The 19,254-nt window shown below is 39.6% G+C and overlaps 2 protein-coding genes across 6 annotated transcripts in view; one reads left to right on the forward strand and one right to left on the reverse strand.

The window, feature by feature from the left end:
- The first annotated feature begins 136 nt into the window (after window positions 1–136).
- On the forward strand, window positions 137–7,734 carry ENPP4 (ectonucleotide pyrophosphatase/phosphodiesterase 4). 5 transcript variants are annotated; one of them, XM_085320397.1, is made up of 5 exons: window positions 239–254; window positions 953–1,012; window positions 2,090–2,951; window positions 3,905–4,075; window positions 6,501–7,734. In XM_085320397.1, exons 3-5 carry the CDS (start codon window positions 2,132–2,134, stop codon window positions 6,863–6,865), a joined length of 1,356 nt encoding a protein of 451 aa, XP_085176523.1. In that variant the 5' UTR covers window positions 239–254; window positions 953–1,012; window positions 2,090–2,131; the 3' UTR covers window positions 6,866–7,734. The 5 variants fall into 5 exon arrangements, with proteins under 5 accessions (XP_085176521.1, XP_085176523.1, XP_085176524.1 ...); XM_085320395.1 differs by lacking the exon at window positions 953–1,012 and having other exon boundaries at window positions 137–254; XM_085320398.1 differs by lacking the exons at window positions 239–254; window positions 953–1,012 and adding an exon at window positions 410–488.
- Window positions 7,735–10,529: 2,795 nt separating this feature from the next.
- ENPP5 (ectonucleotide pyrophosphatase/phosphodiesterase family member 5) overlaps window positions 10,530–19,254 on the reverse strand; it is a 10,190-nt gene continuing 1,465 nt past the window's right edge. Inside the window, exons 2-3 of the mRNA XM_085320393.1 lie at window positions 15,185–15,361; window positions 10,530–13,867 (exon numbers count right to left, since the gene is read on the reverse strand). Coding sequence (XP_085176519.1) covers window positions 13,482–13,867; window positions 15,185–15,361 — 563 coding nt within the window. The 3' untranslated portion in view covers window positions 10,530–13,481. The remainder of the gene's footprint in view (window positions 13,868–15,184; window positions 15,362–19,254) is intronic.

Raw genomic sequence — 19,254 nt, forward strand, 5'->3', positions numbered from 1 at the left:
CCATCACTCACTACGCGACCCGCCCCCCGGCTCCCTTAGAGCCAATCACAGCCGCCGCCTGCGGGCGCTCCGACCAATCGGAGCCCGCCCGGCGGCCCGGCCCGCTGACAGGCCTCGTTGCTCTCCGCCTAGCGGGTTGCGGGTGCGCTGCGCTGCGGCCGTTAATGGCGGTTGGGGCGGTGCGGGAGGGGCCGAGCCGAGCCGAGCCGAGCCGGTGACCTTCCAGCGCCGCCGCCTGCCTTCCCCGGGAAGGGGTGAGTCGAGGCCCGGGGAGGAGAAGGGAAGGGAGCGGAGCGGAACGGAAGGGGGGTCTCGGGGGGGAAACGAGCGCCCGAGGCGGGGCGCGGCCGCGGTGGGAGCCCCGAGGGGCCGTGCGGGGCCTCAGCGGAAGCCGCCGCGGGCGGAGCGGCCCCTTCCCGAGGTGCTGTGGGGGCTCCGGCCAGGCGGCGGTCGGGAGCGCGGAGCTGTCGCGCCSGGAGCTTCCTGCGGTTAGTCCCGAGGTACTGCGCGCTGATCAGCCCGCGGACGGCGGGGTTGGTGCCCCGGGGGTGTTCCCGGGCCGGCACCTCGGGCTTACGCCGCGCCCGGAGCGTGGGTTTTACCGCCGTGGAGCTACCGCCGTAGGCGAACCGCAGCTACAGGTGGAGCGCGTTGGGTTCGTTAGAGCGGGCTGAAAGCCTGCGTTAACAGGGCAGAAGAAAACAGCTGTATGTCTGTTGTGGAAAAAACAGTTACGTATCTGCTGTGAAAGCTGGGACGAGCTTCGGCTGAGATGGGTGGTTTGGCTCCTGCTGCTGGTGCCTGCCTCCTGCAAGCAAGTTTTGGGTCATGGAGGCAGTTCTGACCTGATGCAGCTGTGTTACGAGATATCCTAAYGCTGTTTATGATGATCTTCTCTTCTAACATCTGTATTTCTTAAAAAACTTTTTACTTTTGGGGGTGGGGAAAACAGGGCAACGATTTCCCGTGCTTGGAATTCCTCTCGCTGCCAAAGCTTTGGCTAACATTAAAGGTATTTATGCTTTTGACACAAAGTGCTATCGCTCTTGGTTTCTAGAGCCCAGGGATTTGGGGTGCAGGCTTGAAATASGCCAGAAGATATTAGGAAGTTAGTTAGGAAGGCATCTGCAATTCCTCTGAAAATCAGCCTGGTTTGTTTTGTGCCAAGGAGAGAGAGGGAAAAAAAATGCTTGAATGTGGTTTTTCTTTAGAAGTAAATATGCTGTCCAGCAATATCGCGAAAGTTTTTGTGAAACCTGAAGTTTCACTCCTCTTTCTTAGAGGCTTGCAGAGTAATTTTAGATCTTACTGAGCAGAGTGGTCCTGTTGCACATAATAAGCTCAGGCATGTCCTTTCTGCTGTAGGTTAGCTTATAATCAAAAACGATAACCTTATAAATCATATCTTGTGTTTGTAATAGTCATGAGTTTCTTGATTAAAAAAAGAAATAGTTGCCTCATAACATCAGTAGCAGAGGTGACTAATCTCTTTTTCTGAAAAATGAGGCTGTAGAGAACAAGTTTCAATGCAGTTAGAGCAGATATGCTTTTATTTCCTCCTGAACTGTTGCACAAGTTATTCCTGGCAACTTCATGTATAGAGAAAGCAGTGAATAACTAGGGAAGTGGAAAGCCTGGAAAGTCTTCTAGCAGCTTAAGGTGATGGAAACTGTAAAAGGAAAGGTACAGTAAAAAAAGGAAAATGGTAATTACAGCAGTAAACAGATTTCTGGTCCAAACTCTGGCATCTGGGGTGCATGAGACTTTTGAATGTGGAGCCAGAGTTGTTGAGATAGGTATGTTTGGACATAAGACAAATACTGATCACTCTTTTTTAAGCTGTAGAATTGTCATAAAACAGATAAAACCGTGAAATAATTAAAAGAAAAAAGAATTTTCTCTTTTAAAGCAAAATCTTGAATGAAAGCAATCTCATTGCCTTTGTTTGTTTGTTTTGTGCTTTAGTTGTTGCTTGGGTTAGCTATTTTGTAATACCTGTCTTTGGAAGATGCGCATAATATATGACTAGCTATACTGGTTCCAGGACAACTACTTTGTATTACAAGTACTATCTTTTTAAATTTTTCAGGTGCATCAGATTATCTGCTGGGAATACTTTAAAGTGTCAACAATGAATTTGATTTTAACATTATTTTTTTCTGGAATAGTTGCCTGTTGTGGTAACTCTACTGGTAATCCACTATCCAGGTTACTCCTTGTGTCCTTTGATGGCTTCAGGGCTGATTACTTGAAAACCTATAAACTTCCTCATCTCCAGGAGTTCATTGAGGATGGCGTGCTTGTCAGACAGGTTACAAATACTTTTATCACAAAGACTTTCCCAAACCATTATAGCATAGTGACAGGCCTATATGAAGAAAGTCATGGCATTGTGGCTAATGACATGTATGATCCAGATGCCCAGAAAACATTCTCACAGTTCAGAGATTCAGATCCCTTCTGGTGGAATGAGGCAGTTCCAATTTGGGTAACAAATCAGCAGGGAAACAGAGCAAGTGCTGCTGCAATGTGGCCTGGTACTGATGTGAAAATTCACAATACAACCCCTCRTTTCTTTTTAAAGTATAATTTCTCAGTAACGTTTGAGGAGAGAGTGGAAAAAATTGTTACATGGCTGAATAACTCCAACCCACCAGTCAGTTTTGCTACATTATACTGGGAAGAACCAGATGCCAGTGGGCATAAATATGGACCTGATAATATTGAGAACATGCGCAAAGTATTAGAACAAGTGGATAATCATATTGGTTTCCTTACTAAGAAATTGAAGGCATTAGGTTTGTGGGACACTATTAATGTCATAATAACAAGTGATCATGGAATGGCCTCGTGTTCTGCAAAGAAGCTGATTATACTGGATGGCTGTATTGGTCGCAATAACTATACTCTCATAGACAAGAGTCCAGTTGCTGCGGTGCTGCCAAGGCAGAGTATGTATTTTTTTTTTTTTTTTAAGTTATATATTGAGAATTAAATCTTGTTTATGTTATTACTAGAAGGTACACAGTGTGCTAGTTTGCTCACATCTTTTGCAAACCCAGTGTAGTTCATATATAACAACTTTGATGTAATGAACAAATTAAAGAAAGATTGTCTGTTTATTTAGAAATTTCTTTGTTTTACCAAATCAGTGCATTTTCTGTCAAATAGCTATGAGTGCTAAAGATGGTCCTGGTACAGCTTATTGACAAATTAGTCAATAGGCACAAAATATGTGTGCTCTTTTGTTGCTCAGTCATTGAGTTCTGCAGTTATAATTCATACTGAGCGTGAAATAAACACTTGGTTTTATTCAGAATTAAGTGTAATTGTGTAAACTTCAAAGTTAAAAAAAAAAAATCTAAACCCAACTTTGATTGCTTTAGCACTTTTGCTTCTGTGAATGAAACCTCTTTTTTGTTAGGGTAGGTACTGACAGATATTGTCTTAAATCATGGCACTGTTGGTGTTCTCAGAGTTTGCCCAAGTATGGCCAGACTGAAGTGATTATAGAGAACAAAATGATCCACAGAGAACAAAATTTAAAATAATGTTCACTGCTTTGGATAAAATGTTGATTACTTATGTGTATGATTACTCTTGATTTTGCTGCTTGAATTTTGATCCCTACTCTACCCCCCCCCCAAAAGTCGAAGGAGTAATTTGAATTGTATGTCCTAGACCACAGCCATGAATCTGCTGTTTAAAAGGGGAAGAAACTGTGAAATCTACCTTGATGTGGATAGCATTTCATAAGGGACATTAAAAAAATTCTTTTCTACATGCCTCTTTTTAAAAAGAAAATTGTTGTTCTGAAAAGACTGTATTTAAAGTTTAATGATAGATAATTGCAGTAAACAGGACATAATTCCCAGCTGTTTCACATGCAGTTTTTTCTTGACAGACAAAACGTACGTATACAACTTACTGAAAAACTGCAATGAGCACATGAAAGTGTATCTCAAAGAAGAAATTCCTGACAGATTTCATTACCAGCATAATAAGAGAATTCAGCCCATAATTCTGGTTGCAGATGAAGGCTGGACAATTGTACAAAATGAATCMCTTTCAAAATGTAAGTGTGTCTTCCTCCTTTGTGCTCTTGGTTGCTTGCTTTGGTAAACAGTTTTGTTCTTATTCCAGTAGTCTGTAGGATAGTCCTAGCTTAGTGATTAGAGCCCTTGTACTATACATCTTTAGGAATGTCTCATAGGCAGCAATTCCCAATAGCATTTTCAAGCTGAACTTGGGGAGTTTGAAGAGATGAGGAAGAGATGGGGGATATTCCATTAGCTTGAGAAATATTCTACTTGACTATATTCAAATTAATAGCCTGAGGTGTACTTTAAGAGAGATCTTAGGCAAGTTATGCAGCCTGTGTGTCTTGAGCCATAGGCTGGTGGAAGCTTTTTGAATATAAAATACATATAGGGAGTATAAATTGAAGGTTGCAAGACACAATACTTATTTTGTTTCCCAGAATATGTATAATGCTGTTAAGTGGAAGGAAATACTAAAGCTATTAAGAACATTTATAGGATATGAATAATAGTCTAAGAAGCCAGAGTTCTCATTAGGTCATCAAGTAGCATGTCTCCTTTTTTTTATTTTCTTAAAAAAAATAAATAAAAAATAAAGAATCCAGGTGTTACACCACRCAGTGCATTGCTCTGCTGTGCAATTTTTTTTTGTTGCTGGATGCCATGCRTATCAAAATATATATGGTTTCAGAAAGCGATTGGACAAATTTTGGGGAAAAAATATATTAATGGATATTAAGTACAGAGGTATCAACTTCCAGGATTTTCCTGAGCGGCTAGAGGCTGGATGGCATGTTGGGGAATTGATCCCTGGCTAACCCTGCTGTATGCTTTCCATACTATGAGACCACTGCCAAAGGCAGGATGCTGGGAAGTGTGAACTGGTTTTTCGCATCTTGGCTGCTCTTATTGTCTGCGCTCTGCATGTTGACATTTGAATTTTCTCATTGTTTGTACAGAAGTACTGCTTATAGTGTAATATATGGTTGTATTGAATTTCTCCCAAATTTGCCACAATCATCTTCAAACTGAGTCTAATCATAAAAAATGACAACTCTATAGAGAATAATTCTGTGTGTGTTTAAATRTTGTTGACTTTGTCTACCTAAAAACAGCTGGTAAGTCTATATTTAGAAGTAACAGCATTATGAGTTGAGTCACTTTTTAAAAGAATTTGGCTTGCCAAAGTTTCCCAAAGGCAAGTTGGAAGGTTTGTGCATCAAACTTCAGAAGGCTACGTAGCTATTTAAGAGTTTACTGTATGCGTCTTCGTGGACAAAGTGGCAGCATAGGATCTGCACGTATACTAATACCAATGCCATTCCTAGCAGTGGCAGCACACACCAGCCCTTCCACTTAGAAATTCAAATACAGGAAGCTTTATAGGAGAGGCAACTTGGAATGGGTCTATTCAAAATAAGTTAGTGGGTAGAAAAAGGAAAAAGTAATCAAGAAATGCAAGATTGCATTAAAGCAAGCAAGAAGTGATATAAGTAGCATCTTTATTTTCCACTGTTTTTAAGTAAACCAAAGTAAGTGTGATTTCACCTAAAGCAATAGGAATCATAACACTTCAAGAACTCTTTTTTTTTTTTTTTTTTTTTTTTTTTTTTTTTTTTTTCCTTTTCCCCCCCCCCCCTTTTTTTTAAGGTCAAGAAGGCAGTTCTGGAGGCAGATGGGTTAAATCATTTTTAAGAAATGAAGTCTAAACCTAAATACAGTCACTCAAGTTTTGTGTTTTTGACATCTAGAACAGATTTTGAAGGCATTTTCCAGGCATGTTACTAGGATATTGGACTATGACTGCTCTTTAACTATTTGTATTCCACCAAAAATCTGAGTATTTTCTTAAAGACTGACCAAATGTCCAAGCCCTGCCAACCTTGTAGCCAGTCTTGTTAAACATATGTCWTAGACATCATGATCCTCTGGCTGTTTTTTGTTTTTGACTGCTTTGGGATTTATTTCTGTATCCTTTTACCTGAAATACCTAATGTAATAAACGTGATCTGAGGGTGCTTCAATATGCTTGAACTGAACACTATCAAGGAGAAAATGCTTGGTTTCTTGAAAGCAGTTAAAGTGTCTGCCTTAGAAATTCCAGAATCTTGGCAATGAAAACTTTCATTCCAGCCACTGACTTCTTGTGGAATGGGAACATCCATTTCAACTTTGACATCATGAGTCGGAGGGGAAAAACTGCAACAGTTGATAACCAAAGGGAAAAGAGAGAATTGGGGGGGGAAATCATGGCTGAAGGCCAGTGAGGAAAAAGACTGCTGGGGAGCAGGGAGGAGGGAAGGAACTCTGAGTACTAGGCGTTGATTGAAGGATTGCTTGTATTTTCTGTAGCAGTCCTTGGTTAAAACACGCCTCCTGTGGGCAGGGGAGAGATGGGGAGGAACATGACACATTCAGACAGAAACTATGATGCTAACTCTGATCTCTGTGTTTCTCCAGTAGGTGACCATGGCTATGACAACGCTCTCCCGAGCATGCACCCGTTCCTGGCTGCTCACGGGCCCGCTTTCCGTCGAGGTTACAAGCAAAGCAGGATGAACAACGTTGATATTTACCCCATGATGTGCCACATCCTGGGACTGACGCCTCAGCCCCACAACGGAACCTTCAGTAATGCCAAGTGCTTGCTGGTTGACCAGTGGTGCATAAATCTTCCGGAGGCGATTGGGATAGTTATTGGGGCCCTGATAGTGTTGACTACTTTCACCTGCATTATAATAATCTCGAAGAATAGAATACCTTCTCCGCGTCCGTTCTCCCGACTTCAGTTACAAGATGACGACGACGATCCTTTAATTGGATAGCGTGTAGGGAGCTCAGCCTCGCTTGCGAAACAGGGATTTCTGGGGATGAGTCTGAACTTGCACTGGCAGAATTCTTTGCACTTTAATGGTATCTGTAAAATACTGTACAGCCAGAACCTGCTAACTTGTTTGTGTGTTATGTGACTGGTAGTCCTGTAAAGATGTTTTCAGGAAGAAGTACTGAACAGATCGCTTTCTGCTGAAACTGATATTTAGCAAAATAAGTTTAGTTTTTCATTCAATCCTTTSAACACTTCTAAAATGAAATTTCAGAGTATGAATTAGCGAGGATAGACTAAGTGAATTTTAACATCTGTAAATGAAATGAAAATTACTGTTTTTTGTATTAAACTTAAGTTAATGATGACTACTACTAGTGTTCTTGTATTGGAAGGAAGATTTTTTTTTTTTCCTTCCTGGGCATTGGAAGAAGTTCTATTGGACAGTGTATCTTGATTTGTTATTAAGAATTGGGGGATAGAAAGTGGAGAGAACAGGTGATGCTTCTTGTTTCTACCCTAAGCCAGCACAGGAAGAAGAAACTGATGGGAAGGAAACCAGTGAGGAAGGAATCGGTGCAGGGAGGATCATTTCTATGCTGCCTGCTCCCATTTGAGCCACAGAGCGTACAGGTCGGCACTGGTAACRCTGGGTAGCTGGAGCTGAAGCGTCTGCGCTTGGAGAGCCAGGACAGTACTACTTGCTTATCTCAGGGATGTTGATGTAATATATTGCTTTTGGGATTACTGAGACTGGTGGGCTGCAGTAATGAAACTACTGCTGTTAAACCCTGTGAAGTTTTTCAGATGCAGACTGCCAGATGCTTTCATGTAATAAAGGTGGGCTCTGCCCTTTGTACCTGCTGCTAATTGTCTTCTGAAGGCTGTTGTGTGTGAAAAAGCAACAAGCTGAGACTTTAACAAATCTTCATGCAACGACTGCAAACTTTTGTTTTAAGTGCTCAGATTTTAAAGGTTACTTGGCTTTTGAGACAAGACGGCTCTTATCTGTGGAGTCTGACTTGTATAGATTCAAAGTTCTGTCCAAGACCAGTGTTAATGGTTCTGTTAAAGAAACTCTTAATTCCCTTTTTAATCATTAAGGCTAGTAACTTGCTGTACAAAAAAGTTAATTTGATTTAGAAAGCCTTAATGGAATTTCATCTTTCAGCAATGTAGGAGTGTGAGGTTAAAATACTAATACTAACCCCAAAACAGAACTGCAGCTACTAGGTCCTTATTCTGTGACTTTGGCAGTATTAAGAACTGATGATTCCAGGTGAGACAGGTGACAAACCTAGTAGCATACAACATGGTGCTTTGTTCACAAACTCAAATTCAGAGAAATCTGGCACTAGCCACAGCTGAAAGTGGTTCAGCTGAAAGGAAGCATGAGCGTTGGAGAGGAAGGTTAATTTTAACTGCCCTTATGAGAGGAGRAAAAAAAAGGAATGTTAAAAATCATGCACTACAATTTATTTTACCTAATTRTATTTTTTTTCTGTTTGAGACTGCTGTTGTGCTGATAAACTAAAATACTMAAAAACACCACCACCACAACCCCCTCAAAAAACTGCTGCTTTTTGTTGACTATTACTTCCTGAATAATGCTTTACCCTGAACTGGAAGGTGCTCAGACTACTTAAAATCTGTATTGTTGCCACCAGCATTCTGGATTTTTTACTGTTGCTATAATGCAGTTCTATCAAAGAACTGAACTGAACACAGGATTCACTTTTGTTCTTTTTCTTCCTCTGCTGGAAGGTTTGAAATAACTAATGACCTACAGGTCGGGTTAATGAGTTGACAAAGGAAAAAGTGGTGTTTTGCAGGGCAGAACTCGGAAATGCTGTGTAAGGGGAGGGTGCTAAAGACCCTCTTTTATTGGGAGAGACTTGCTGGTTAATTAAGACATTGTTGAACAAAAACTGCCATCCTCAGAGGGTGGCCAGCTTCCTGGGAGATGCTCTGTAGCCTCAGTGGGCTGAATAGAAGTAGTTTATCTTTCTGGCAGGGTTGGCAAGACCAGCCATACTCTAATCAAAGCCTAAACTTTCTTCCTTGAAGGTAAAACAAGTAAGTCAGCAGGGTAAATGCTCTGCTTTGTTCCTTCCTCCCTTCCCCTTCTGTGGAATAGTTCAGTCTTGCACTATGTGATTAATATTTTCAGTTTTGCTGGTGTTGCACATCATCAGGGTTGTTACCTCTAAGATTCTAAATTATCAAAAATATAAATGAGGGAGGTGCATCAGTAGTACTTTAATTTGAACTACAAATATTGTTACAGAAGGTGAAAGCTAGACCTGTGTAAATACATTGCTCCCTCTAGCTCTAGGTAACACCTTTGATAAGGGAGTGCAGTGGTCTTGCACCTGTGAAACCAGAGCATGAGTAGCAGTATCTAGCAGAACTTCCTACTACCCTTCTGTTCCTCCTCCTCCCCTTAGCAGTGAGACTGAACAGTGTTTGTGTGGGAGTCTATTCAGTATGTACCGCTGGTGAAATAAGGAGCAATGGTGAAGAAAGATTTTTGTCCTCCTTTCCCATACACGGGTTTACTGCTGGTATTGCTTTGCTTTACAAAAAWTGACATTTCATTACCTCCTTTGATGTCCTCCAAAAAGAAAAACTCAGCGCTGTGTATAAAGGTCTTAAAAACCCAAAGCTTGTAGAGTTACAGGATATGTTTTTTGGCCATTAGCACCAGGGAAAGCTCCAGAGTTGACTTCAGCTAACCACAGATTGCAAACACTTGTGCTGGACTTGCAGCAAATTATGCTTCCAGCTGAAGAGAAAGCACCACTTACTCAYGAAAATAAACCAGCACCATTATAKGTATACAGGGTACCATTCTTAACGCAAAACAAGCAGCAGGGATCTTGTTAACTGAATATAATTCAGATTAGGAGGTCACTATGGAAAGGCCTTCCATTGGCAGTGCTGCAGACACTGCTATTGAACTTACTATTTTTATATGYTCCTAAGAATTTTATTAATCTGCCATTTAATAAATCTCTCATTAAACTTGCTRCAGTACAAACACATTATTTCTTGAAAGGTCTGGACAGCAGCACAGGTAGGATTGAGACAGTATCCATGGCCAAGTTATTTAAGGAGGGAAGAGGATTTAGAAATAAGCCTACTGCTGTATTTGAATTTTATGAAACAGCAAGACTGAACAACCATGTTTGTCATATTCTGTCCAGACACAGCTCAAGACTCTATCTTGTTTCACACTTCTGAGGAGTGTCACGGTGAACAACCCTTTACTAATAGCTATTAGGTAGCTATTTTTTTTTTTTTTAATGAGACTGCATTTATGGTAAACAGTACTAGTGTAGATCTTTCTTAGGAAAGTTGGGGAGAGATTTTTGGTAAAGAAACTATATTAAGACTGTTGGTAACAGATACCTGTGATTTCTGTAAATGATAGCGAAGTGGGAAGCAAAAGGTCTTCCCTATAAAAACTTTAACCTGGAATTCTTAAGTTATATCACACTTCCAGTTGTGTGTTCCACTTACTTACTTTATTAAAGTTATACACTATGCAGAACATCATTAGAAATATTTGTGGTACATGTGGTTTAAGGCTATTCYCCACCACCCCTCTCCCTCAAATTAAAGTTTTTTTCCAGACTGATTTTAAATGAAGCACTCACACAATGTTTGCTAGCACAGAGCAAATATATATTTCAACTCTGAAATTTCCAAGCAGGAAGAAAACGTTAGACATCTCAGAGTATGTTCCACAGGTCAGCAAAGCAGCACAGAATCATGCAAGCTTTTCAATTCTCAAGCTTTAGCTACAAGCCAATATATAGCGTACTCAAACCCACTTTCTGACAAACTTGTTCATAAATCATAAAAGGTACTAAATAGACAAAATCCAAATCCTGTGCCCTCCCCCACCTAGAAAGGTAAAGTCTAAAGAATCTCCCATCACAAGTCTGAAAAGTTGGTCCTTCTCCCCAGTGGTATCATATGTGCTTTCAYGTTCGTTAAACATACACGCACACTAACAAAGCAGTGTTTAGTATCAGCTAGGCAAATATCCTAACAAAGTAACTACTGCCTAAAGGTTATTTACAAATATACCTAAACAATAAAGAAATACGGTTTAACCTCAACTGAAATACTTGAATGGTGAAGATTTCAGTTGTCTACAAAGTGTCACGCTGCCCTCTTCAGAAAGGGCCTTACAGTGCAATACAGAACGACGACATTGAAGAGCATTCTCATGCCTGCGTTCCTAGCCAACCAGTTTGGATACTACGTTCCCAAATGCACCGAGAGTGGAAACTTGCTGCTCTTCCCTGGCCACGTGCTTGGGGAGGCAGGACATAAACGCTAGCATGACTGAGGAATGCTGACCAACTTTGCCCCTTAAGGATCAGAGCTCACCTTGGCTCACCTGTCACAATAAAAAAGAGGGAGTCTAATGCACCCTTCTGAAGATATAATCGTTAATTTAACATCTGCCATTAGTATTGCTAGGAAATTTCTATTATAGCAGCATGTTCCAAAGCGAGGGGCTGAAGTAGCTACTGAAGACAAGCTGGTGTCAACAAATTAGACTTAAGGCGTACCTAATGGTCTGCTCCATTAAGAATGGGCTTTACGATGTCAGGCACAGCTATCTCAGATGTTTTCYTTCAGTATTTTCTTAAGAGAATGGGCATGGAGAAATACCAAACAGTACCAGAACAGTAACAGGAGAACTGCAGAGATGAGTCAGATTACATTGCACAGCAGTCCATATCCCAAAGTTAAGGTGCTGGCTTCCAACACATTTGCTAGTTTCCTGCCTTCTTAAAGGTACTATTAGACTTAGAATTTCAGCATATACCTTAAGATACTGGTGTGCTTCACTGCCTTCCCTCTCAAGCCTTCGCTGCATTTAGCTGTGGTCTCTGGAATCCTTCCACATCAGAGTTTAATGCTATCCGAGCGTCTCTGCAATCACTGAGGTATACAACCGATTACAAACTGTCCAGTGCTCACTTTGTCAGAAGTAACATAGCACAGTAGAATCATCACTGAGGCAGCAAGAAGTGAAAATTCCCATCTGAACCCACTTAGATGTCATCCTTTAAGTCTAGAATTAAGTTTAGTAGAAAAAGTTTTGGATTTCAGTTAAGTCACCTTTTCTCACTAAGTCACATCAATAGTTTCTCTTGACATAGAGACTCTCCAAGGCCAAGATGTTCTTATCTCTATGAATAAAGCTGTTTCCACTGTTTCGAGGAAAGTATAATCCACTTTTCAAATAAAGCATTAGCACTAATGCACGTGCACACACCAATAAATTGCACTTATAGAGATACCAGACTGAATATTTAAGTAAGTCAATTTGGAAAGAATCTTTTTCTCCTTCACGTATTGTATTCAGACAACACGTCTGTATACAAATACTAACTCAAACAGAGTAAAAAAAATCAGCTTTTTTAGAAGTCTGATAATTAGACAAGTTTTCTCACTAAACACCACRTCTTTCATAAAACCTCAGTCAGCAGCTTCTCAGCTATCATTTAAGTAAGTGAGCTCACTGAAAAAGGCTGCAACAGAGGGAAGACTTACTTCAGCAATCCCCTCAAAAGAATCAGAGTAATTCATACTTTTGTCTGACTCAGGATTAAGTTTTTCCTAATACAGACTTTCCCCTGGAAGAACAAACTTCAATCTTATTCAATTCAATTTAATCTTATGTCTTATTTCATATTAAAGCATGTTTTTTTAAGAGTTTTTTTTTTCAAGAGTACATTTTCTAAGACTTCTCCTTATAATTATGTGTCTAGTCTTTAGAGATGATAATCATAAAGTTTTAAGGGCCCACCCAGACACATCTGATGAAACACAAGACAGCAGGCAAGCTCACCCTAACAAACTGTCTTCATTGATGGATCTGACTTTAGACCCAGTGGTGAGCTTCGTAGCCCTCTGAAAAAAAGCTTGTACAGCATGTTCCTTAACCCTTAATGCTGATCACTAAAGGCAGGACCACCTACACTAGCATTTTGGGTGCTACAACTTGCACAGAACTCAGAATATGCCCARCTCTAAACTTAGACATTTAGGAGTGTGTGACCTAGCTTAATGCTGTATTCTGTAGGACTYCATCCACCAAGCTATCTCTAATGGTGATCTCTTATGGCACTTCCTTCGGCCAGAAAGAAAAACCTCAAAAGCACAGTCTAGTCACGTTCACTGACTTGTTAGAATCTAAGAGACTTAAATCTCACTGAAGAAAAGAAGTTAAATCACTATGTAATATTCTATGAAGTGCACCTCAGTTGATGTWACTTCTGTATCAGCAGTTCAGGATGAGGTATTCAAGGTCTATTGTTACTACATGTATTACTATATGTATGTAGGTACACACACAGCTTTCCAGTTTACYGAGAATACTCTCAGCCTCTGAAAGATTACGTGGATGCAGGGTGAAACAGAAATATGCTCCTTCTGTATGTACCTSATATTTATGTACTCCAGTGTACCAGTGGATCAGTACCCATTTTGTTTTACTCCACATATTTCTGCTGGGCCACTTAATTTTGTGGAAGCTTCTTTTAAGTGTCAAACAGGAAAAAAGCATATGGTGCCTCCACTGGCAAGTACTATTAGTCTTGTAACAGTGGCTGGGCAATTTCAGTATGTTGTACTTGCATGGTATTTATCTGGCTGTGGGTTAAATGCTTAACAAAAACAAAAAGAAAAAACATAACAAGAATGCTGCCAAGAGAGATTCCTATGAAGTAAGCATAGGACTCTGTTTCACGGGCTTCAGGATAAGGCTGTCTTGGAACCACCTCAGCAAGAATATCTTTCACAGCACTGAATGAACCATTGTTCGGCAGTGGATTGATACCAAGTAGATGGCACAGTAAGGGGTACAAGTCTGTAGCATTCATGACTTCTTTGGTGGCATTCTTTCTGAAAGCAGGCCCAAATGCCAAAAAGATTGGATGCATTTCTGGTAAGATGTTGTCATATCCATGATTACCCACTAAAAAGAAAAGAAGGATGAAAGTCAATATTCTGAAATTGCAAAACGAGCATTTAACCTTTTCCCAGCATTATCATGCTGCAGAAAAGGCACAGCCATCCTCATTTATTGTTACAAAGGCTTAGCAGGATCATTTTGATCAATGGTGCAAATGCCTTCTAGCAAATACTAAGTCATAGAAATATGAAAAGAAAATGCTTTAAAGAAAACGGACAGCTCTAGATAAAAGCTAAGCTTAAGTGGCACTAGTTGCATTGTCAAGGGCATCCTATATCCCATTTTCCTTTATTTTGCTCTAGGAAAGACTCTCGCTGTGCAACTGGACCAAATTTGTTAGAATAAAGTCCAAGTAGAATCTGTTTAATGCTTAGTAGCATATAAACCTTAAGTTCTGACTGTCTTGACACCTTGTCTGATTTTGTGCACTACATGCCCATTAACAAGAAAAAAAAAATTACCAATCTCACTACTAGGTGTCCTTTCCTTACAGGGGCACTAAAAACTGAACAAGTATATAAACATGCAGACAAGAATAGCTGCTGCTCCTATAAAGTATCAACAGCTGAAAAACTTGGTTGTTTTGTAGGTAACACACTGTAGCTTCATAAGCAGCAGTAAAGTTTAAAATAACTTCAGTTAAGAATCTTAAGAACTTAYAAAACTACGCACAACCATACTGGAAGCACCCCCTTGGTTTTGAGATTTTAGTGAAATCGCATAAAAAAGATTGTATTTGGAGTATCACAGGACATCCTCAGCATTCTGTGCACATTTAGAGACAAGATGCTTTCAAGGAAAGGACATATCACAGAGGAAAGCTGAAAAGGGCCAAAAACCCCAAGTCASGCACACAGAAGTGATTTTTTCCCCATGATCTAGAATGATGATGAAATCTCATCCTATAGGGCAAACAATGCCGCAACCCAACCTTCCTCTAGTAACTCAGTCCTTCCAAAGGAGTACCTCATAAAACAAAGCTTTTTGCTCTCTTCTCAGTAAGTTTAGTTACAAGATTTCTTATCTCTCAGGAAGTGCTCATCATGTTGCTAGATCTTTCAAGACCTCAAGTATGTGATCACTAAAACGTGAATAATCTTACATCAGTGGAAACAAAGTCCAATTCCCCTCCCCCCCCCCACAGGAGGGTGCTTCATATTTCATGAGGAAACAAAAAAAATAAACTCTACATACTTAGCATCACAGTTTTCTCTCTCAGTCTTAAACAATTCAATATTGTTTGAGGTTGGGAAAGAAAATACCACATAAGGTCCCTGACAAGAAAGACAAAGGAAAGCACTACAGATGCAGAATACTTACACAGAAAATGGTCAGATTTGTTGTGTACAATCTCCCATCCTTTATCAGCCAACGCTAAGATTGGCTGAATTTTACTGTTGTGCTTGTAATGTAATCTATTTGGAATCTGCTCCTTCTTATAAACAGTCATRTTGGGATGAGCGTTGGCCAGAGCTTTATATACTTCATCCAGTTTGCCTACAAAAAAAAAMCAAAGAAACAAATAAAACATAACAACATGTTTACTAAACTCATCAGGAATTGAAACAYAATTTTCAGGAGAAAGAAGAGAATAAAACATACCTCACCAAAGGCTAAATTTAGCTATAAGAAACAACAGCAGATTGCAACARGTACAGAAGTTACTGTGAGAAATCTAGAATGACATTCACAGTAGTCACGGAGAAATAGCCTGTTAAGYGTCGTGCTACGTAATAGCTTTCCTGATTTTTGAAAAACCTCTTATTCCACAGCTGTCAGAATGCAAGTTTTTCACAAGGATTGCAGTWAGAAGGCATTTAGTCCCATGCAAAAGAAAACAATTCCTCCCAGTTACATGTAAAGCTTGAAAACAAGAAGATGGCTCCTGAACAGTTTATGAGGTTATTTATGCTTTAGGACCACATTGTGCCACCCTGTCAGTTAGCTACAACGACCAATGGCATGTTTAACTTATTTTGAAGCAGTTTATTAGTTGCTGTTCTTTAAAAAGCCAAAGAGAGCAGCAACATTGTTTCTTAACATCTCTGAAAGCCTGTTTGCTTTATGAACCCAACTATTTCTCTTTCTACAAAGTGCTCCTAATAAACTGCTACATGTTTAGCCTCATTTGATTTCCAGTTTTGATCCTGTTCTACYATTTTAACCATCAAAGTTTACCCGATTTAGAAAGAATAGCTAGCTTTTTGCCACCCRTCATGTAACATCACATTACAGGCAGTTGTCTGCATTATATTCCTTAGGGATAAGCAAAAATAGCTCATATTAATGTTTCAACAGACGCCCTCAGGTCGCAGTCTAGATGTCACTACCACACTAGGGACTGTACAAGGATTGCGAGAGCGTGAGAAGGAAACGTATGACAAACATATGATGAGACAGGGTGAATTTTTAATCTAGAACTGTTAGCAACTCTGCATATTCAACCATGGCGAACAGCACTGTYTACTCCTTTATATTCTTGATATGCACTCCTTTTTCTCCCCTTGCCATCTACTATATAGTAAGCATAAAAACCTCAAGAGCTGTATTAAGCATTGTATTAAGACTACAAAACAAAAATGTGTTTTCACCCCTAATTCTTTACTTGCTTATTTCCAGTTACTAAGGTCTGTATTCCAATAAAAGTCACTGAAGATCCAGAGTGCAGCTGGACAAGCTGGAGTGCTAACACATGGAAAGGAGGAAGGAGGACACCCAGTGAGGATGAAAAAAAAAAGTCATTTTGAGCAGGTTTCTGTAATTCTTTCTGCAACTTTTAAGCACAGATTCCTACTGAAGACTATTCACTATGCATGACATTTCTTACTGYAACCAGGGAAACCTCTGCTGCATGAGTTATTAAATACTCAGTGCGACACACATGCACAGTTAAGAGAGCTAAGTTTACAACCGGTCTGTGCAGCCCAGTTTTAGCACTACAAGGCCTGAAGCACAGCTGTAAGAAGTCTGCATTTTCTTTGTGGCCAGTATTGATATTTTTAGCAGATAAGGGCGACTTACACGCATCCTGTCATTTTGACCTATTGCTTCGAGCAAGTTCTGCCTTCACACATAGCTGTACATCCTGCTGTTGGTGCTCCTGCAAGCTAGTTCTTCTGCAACTCTGCGTGCCAGAAAACGGTTGCCTTYAGGTACTAGAACAGGTCCTTAGTCTGACCTTAGACACATCCTGAAGGAAACTAATGATAAAAACTACCATTTGCAGCATGCACATGGTTTTGAAGATCTCTCAAAATTTTTTTTTTTTTTATTTTTGGACTCCAATTTGATCTTTAAACAGTCTTTGTTTTCTCTCTAAGTTCCCAGTGTCCTGTATAAATGCTGAAGGAAGCTAAAATAGTTTAATGTTTCTTCTCTCAAACTGGCATAAAAAAAGAGAAGTTCATCTCAAATCACCAAACTTAAGAAACACATTGAAGGTCACAGCAGGAAAGCATAAATCTAGACATGTTAGAGACTCCAGTTACAGCAACAAGGAAAGAGACTAACTCAGTCTTAAAAAWACTAGACTAATAACAAAATTAATTCACCTCTACTGGCTTTCTATTTGAGATAACAGGGAGGAAAAACTCTAAATGCAGTAAACTAAGTTATTAAACTAATTTAATAATACATTAAGTGTAAAAAAAAAAGGCCAGTATCGCCAGCTGTGCCAAATGTCCATGAAAGTGGTACCTCTAAGTCATCAATTCCACACAGAATAGCACACTAGAGTTTTTAACATTTTTTTCTGAGTTCAGTTGATTTGTGAAGATCCAACTTGCAGCTTTTTGTACACAACTGAGGTATTTAATTGAGAACTGACCATGATGCTACATAGAATATTTAGTTTTGTATACAACTTGACTCTTAAATGACAAATATTATATTTAGTGATCACAGTGAAGTTTACCTGTTAGAAGGATTAACAGTATTTTATTAGCATTTCATAATGGTTCTTAGCAGTGCTTTATATGTTAAGAGAATCATAGAATGTGTCGCTGGCAAGATGCCAGGTATCCCACTTGTTTGCTGCAATCCASCTCCCAGATAACAAATATACAGCCAGAGGAGCAGAAATCTGTTTTAGAGGTTCAAAACTTTTGTAAATGTCTTAGTAAATTTTACCAAYCCCCTGGTTTAAGCAAGACAAATGGAAAAACTTGCTGAAGAACTAGCATTGCATATTTAAATTAATACTATTTCATACTTAAATTGAGAATAAGGCTCATTCTTTTTTATTAAAATTATTGTTGTTTGGCAAAGAGGAAGTAAGTAATTTTAGCTACACTCAAAACTAAATCTAGTTTACTAGTAGTGTATAATAAATACCAGAACCTCTGGGAAAAATAGATTCAAGCTATTTCTGCAGTCCATTACAAAATCACAGAACTGTTGAGGTTGGAAGGGACTTCTGGAGATCATCTAGTTCAATCTGCCTGCTCAGAGCAGAGTCAACCAGGGCAGGTAGCTCAGAGCCCTGTCCAGTTGGGTTCTGAGTATCTCTGAATACAAAGGCTCCACAACTCTCCAGCAATCCAGTGTTCAATTACCCACACAGTAACAACACAGTCCCACATCAGATGGGAAGGTGTTAAAAAAAAAACAAAACAAAACAAAAAAAAACACTGACAGAACCCCCCTGAGCCTCCCCTTTTTCAGACTAAGCAGTCCCAGCTCTCTCAGCCTCTCCTTGCATGACAGATCCTCTCCTAATCAAACAGCCGTTTTCTGTTCAGTTATCTAGTTGCTGCAGAGATGCTATTTTTTTCTGGCATTTTACCAGAGAAGAGAATCAGATTACACAGCTTTAAGAGTTCTCATTTACAGATGCTTCAGTATTAAGTTTACTTTTAGAATTCCTGTATTTCGTAATAAGAACACTCTAGTCAGCACGACCATGTTCGTATCCATCAGGATGGCATTCCCAAACTCAGTTCTCACAGCACCACTAGCAGGAACAATGTCCACCTATAGGCACTTTATCTGGTCAAGCAGCAAATCAAYCTGTTTGGATATTCCTGCACTAACATTTTCAAACCTGGATCAATAAAGGAATAGTATTCAAACAAGATATGAGAAGAGGTTTTTGTTTATATATTTAAAAGATCACTGAGGTCTGCAAAATACCTGCTATCCATTAGTGGTCCAAATAATGTTAGACACCTGTAAAAAACACTTTCTCAGTTGGCCACCTTAAGACTCATCTTTAAGATTAGAAATCCCATCCATAACAAAAACTATTTTTCAGATTAATGCATTGCCACCAAATATTTATAGCATTTGATCATCAAAATAAAAAGTGATACTTCTGCAGTCAGTGACATTTAACAGAAAGCTGAAACCTGAGCAATCCTTCAATGACTGCAGACTTCTCATTCTGATTCCAA

The sequence above is a fragment of the Rhea americana genome, unplaced genomic scaffold, assembly GCF_003343005.1.
Source record: "Rhea americana isolate MKP2758 unplaced genomic scaffold, rheAme1 scaffold_63, whole genome shotgun sequence".
Taxonomy (NCBI): domain Eukaryota; kingdom Metazoa; phylum Chordata; class Aves; order Rheiformes; family Rheidae; genus Rhea; species Rhea americana.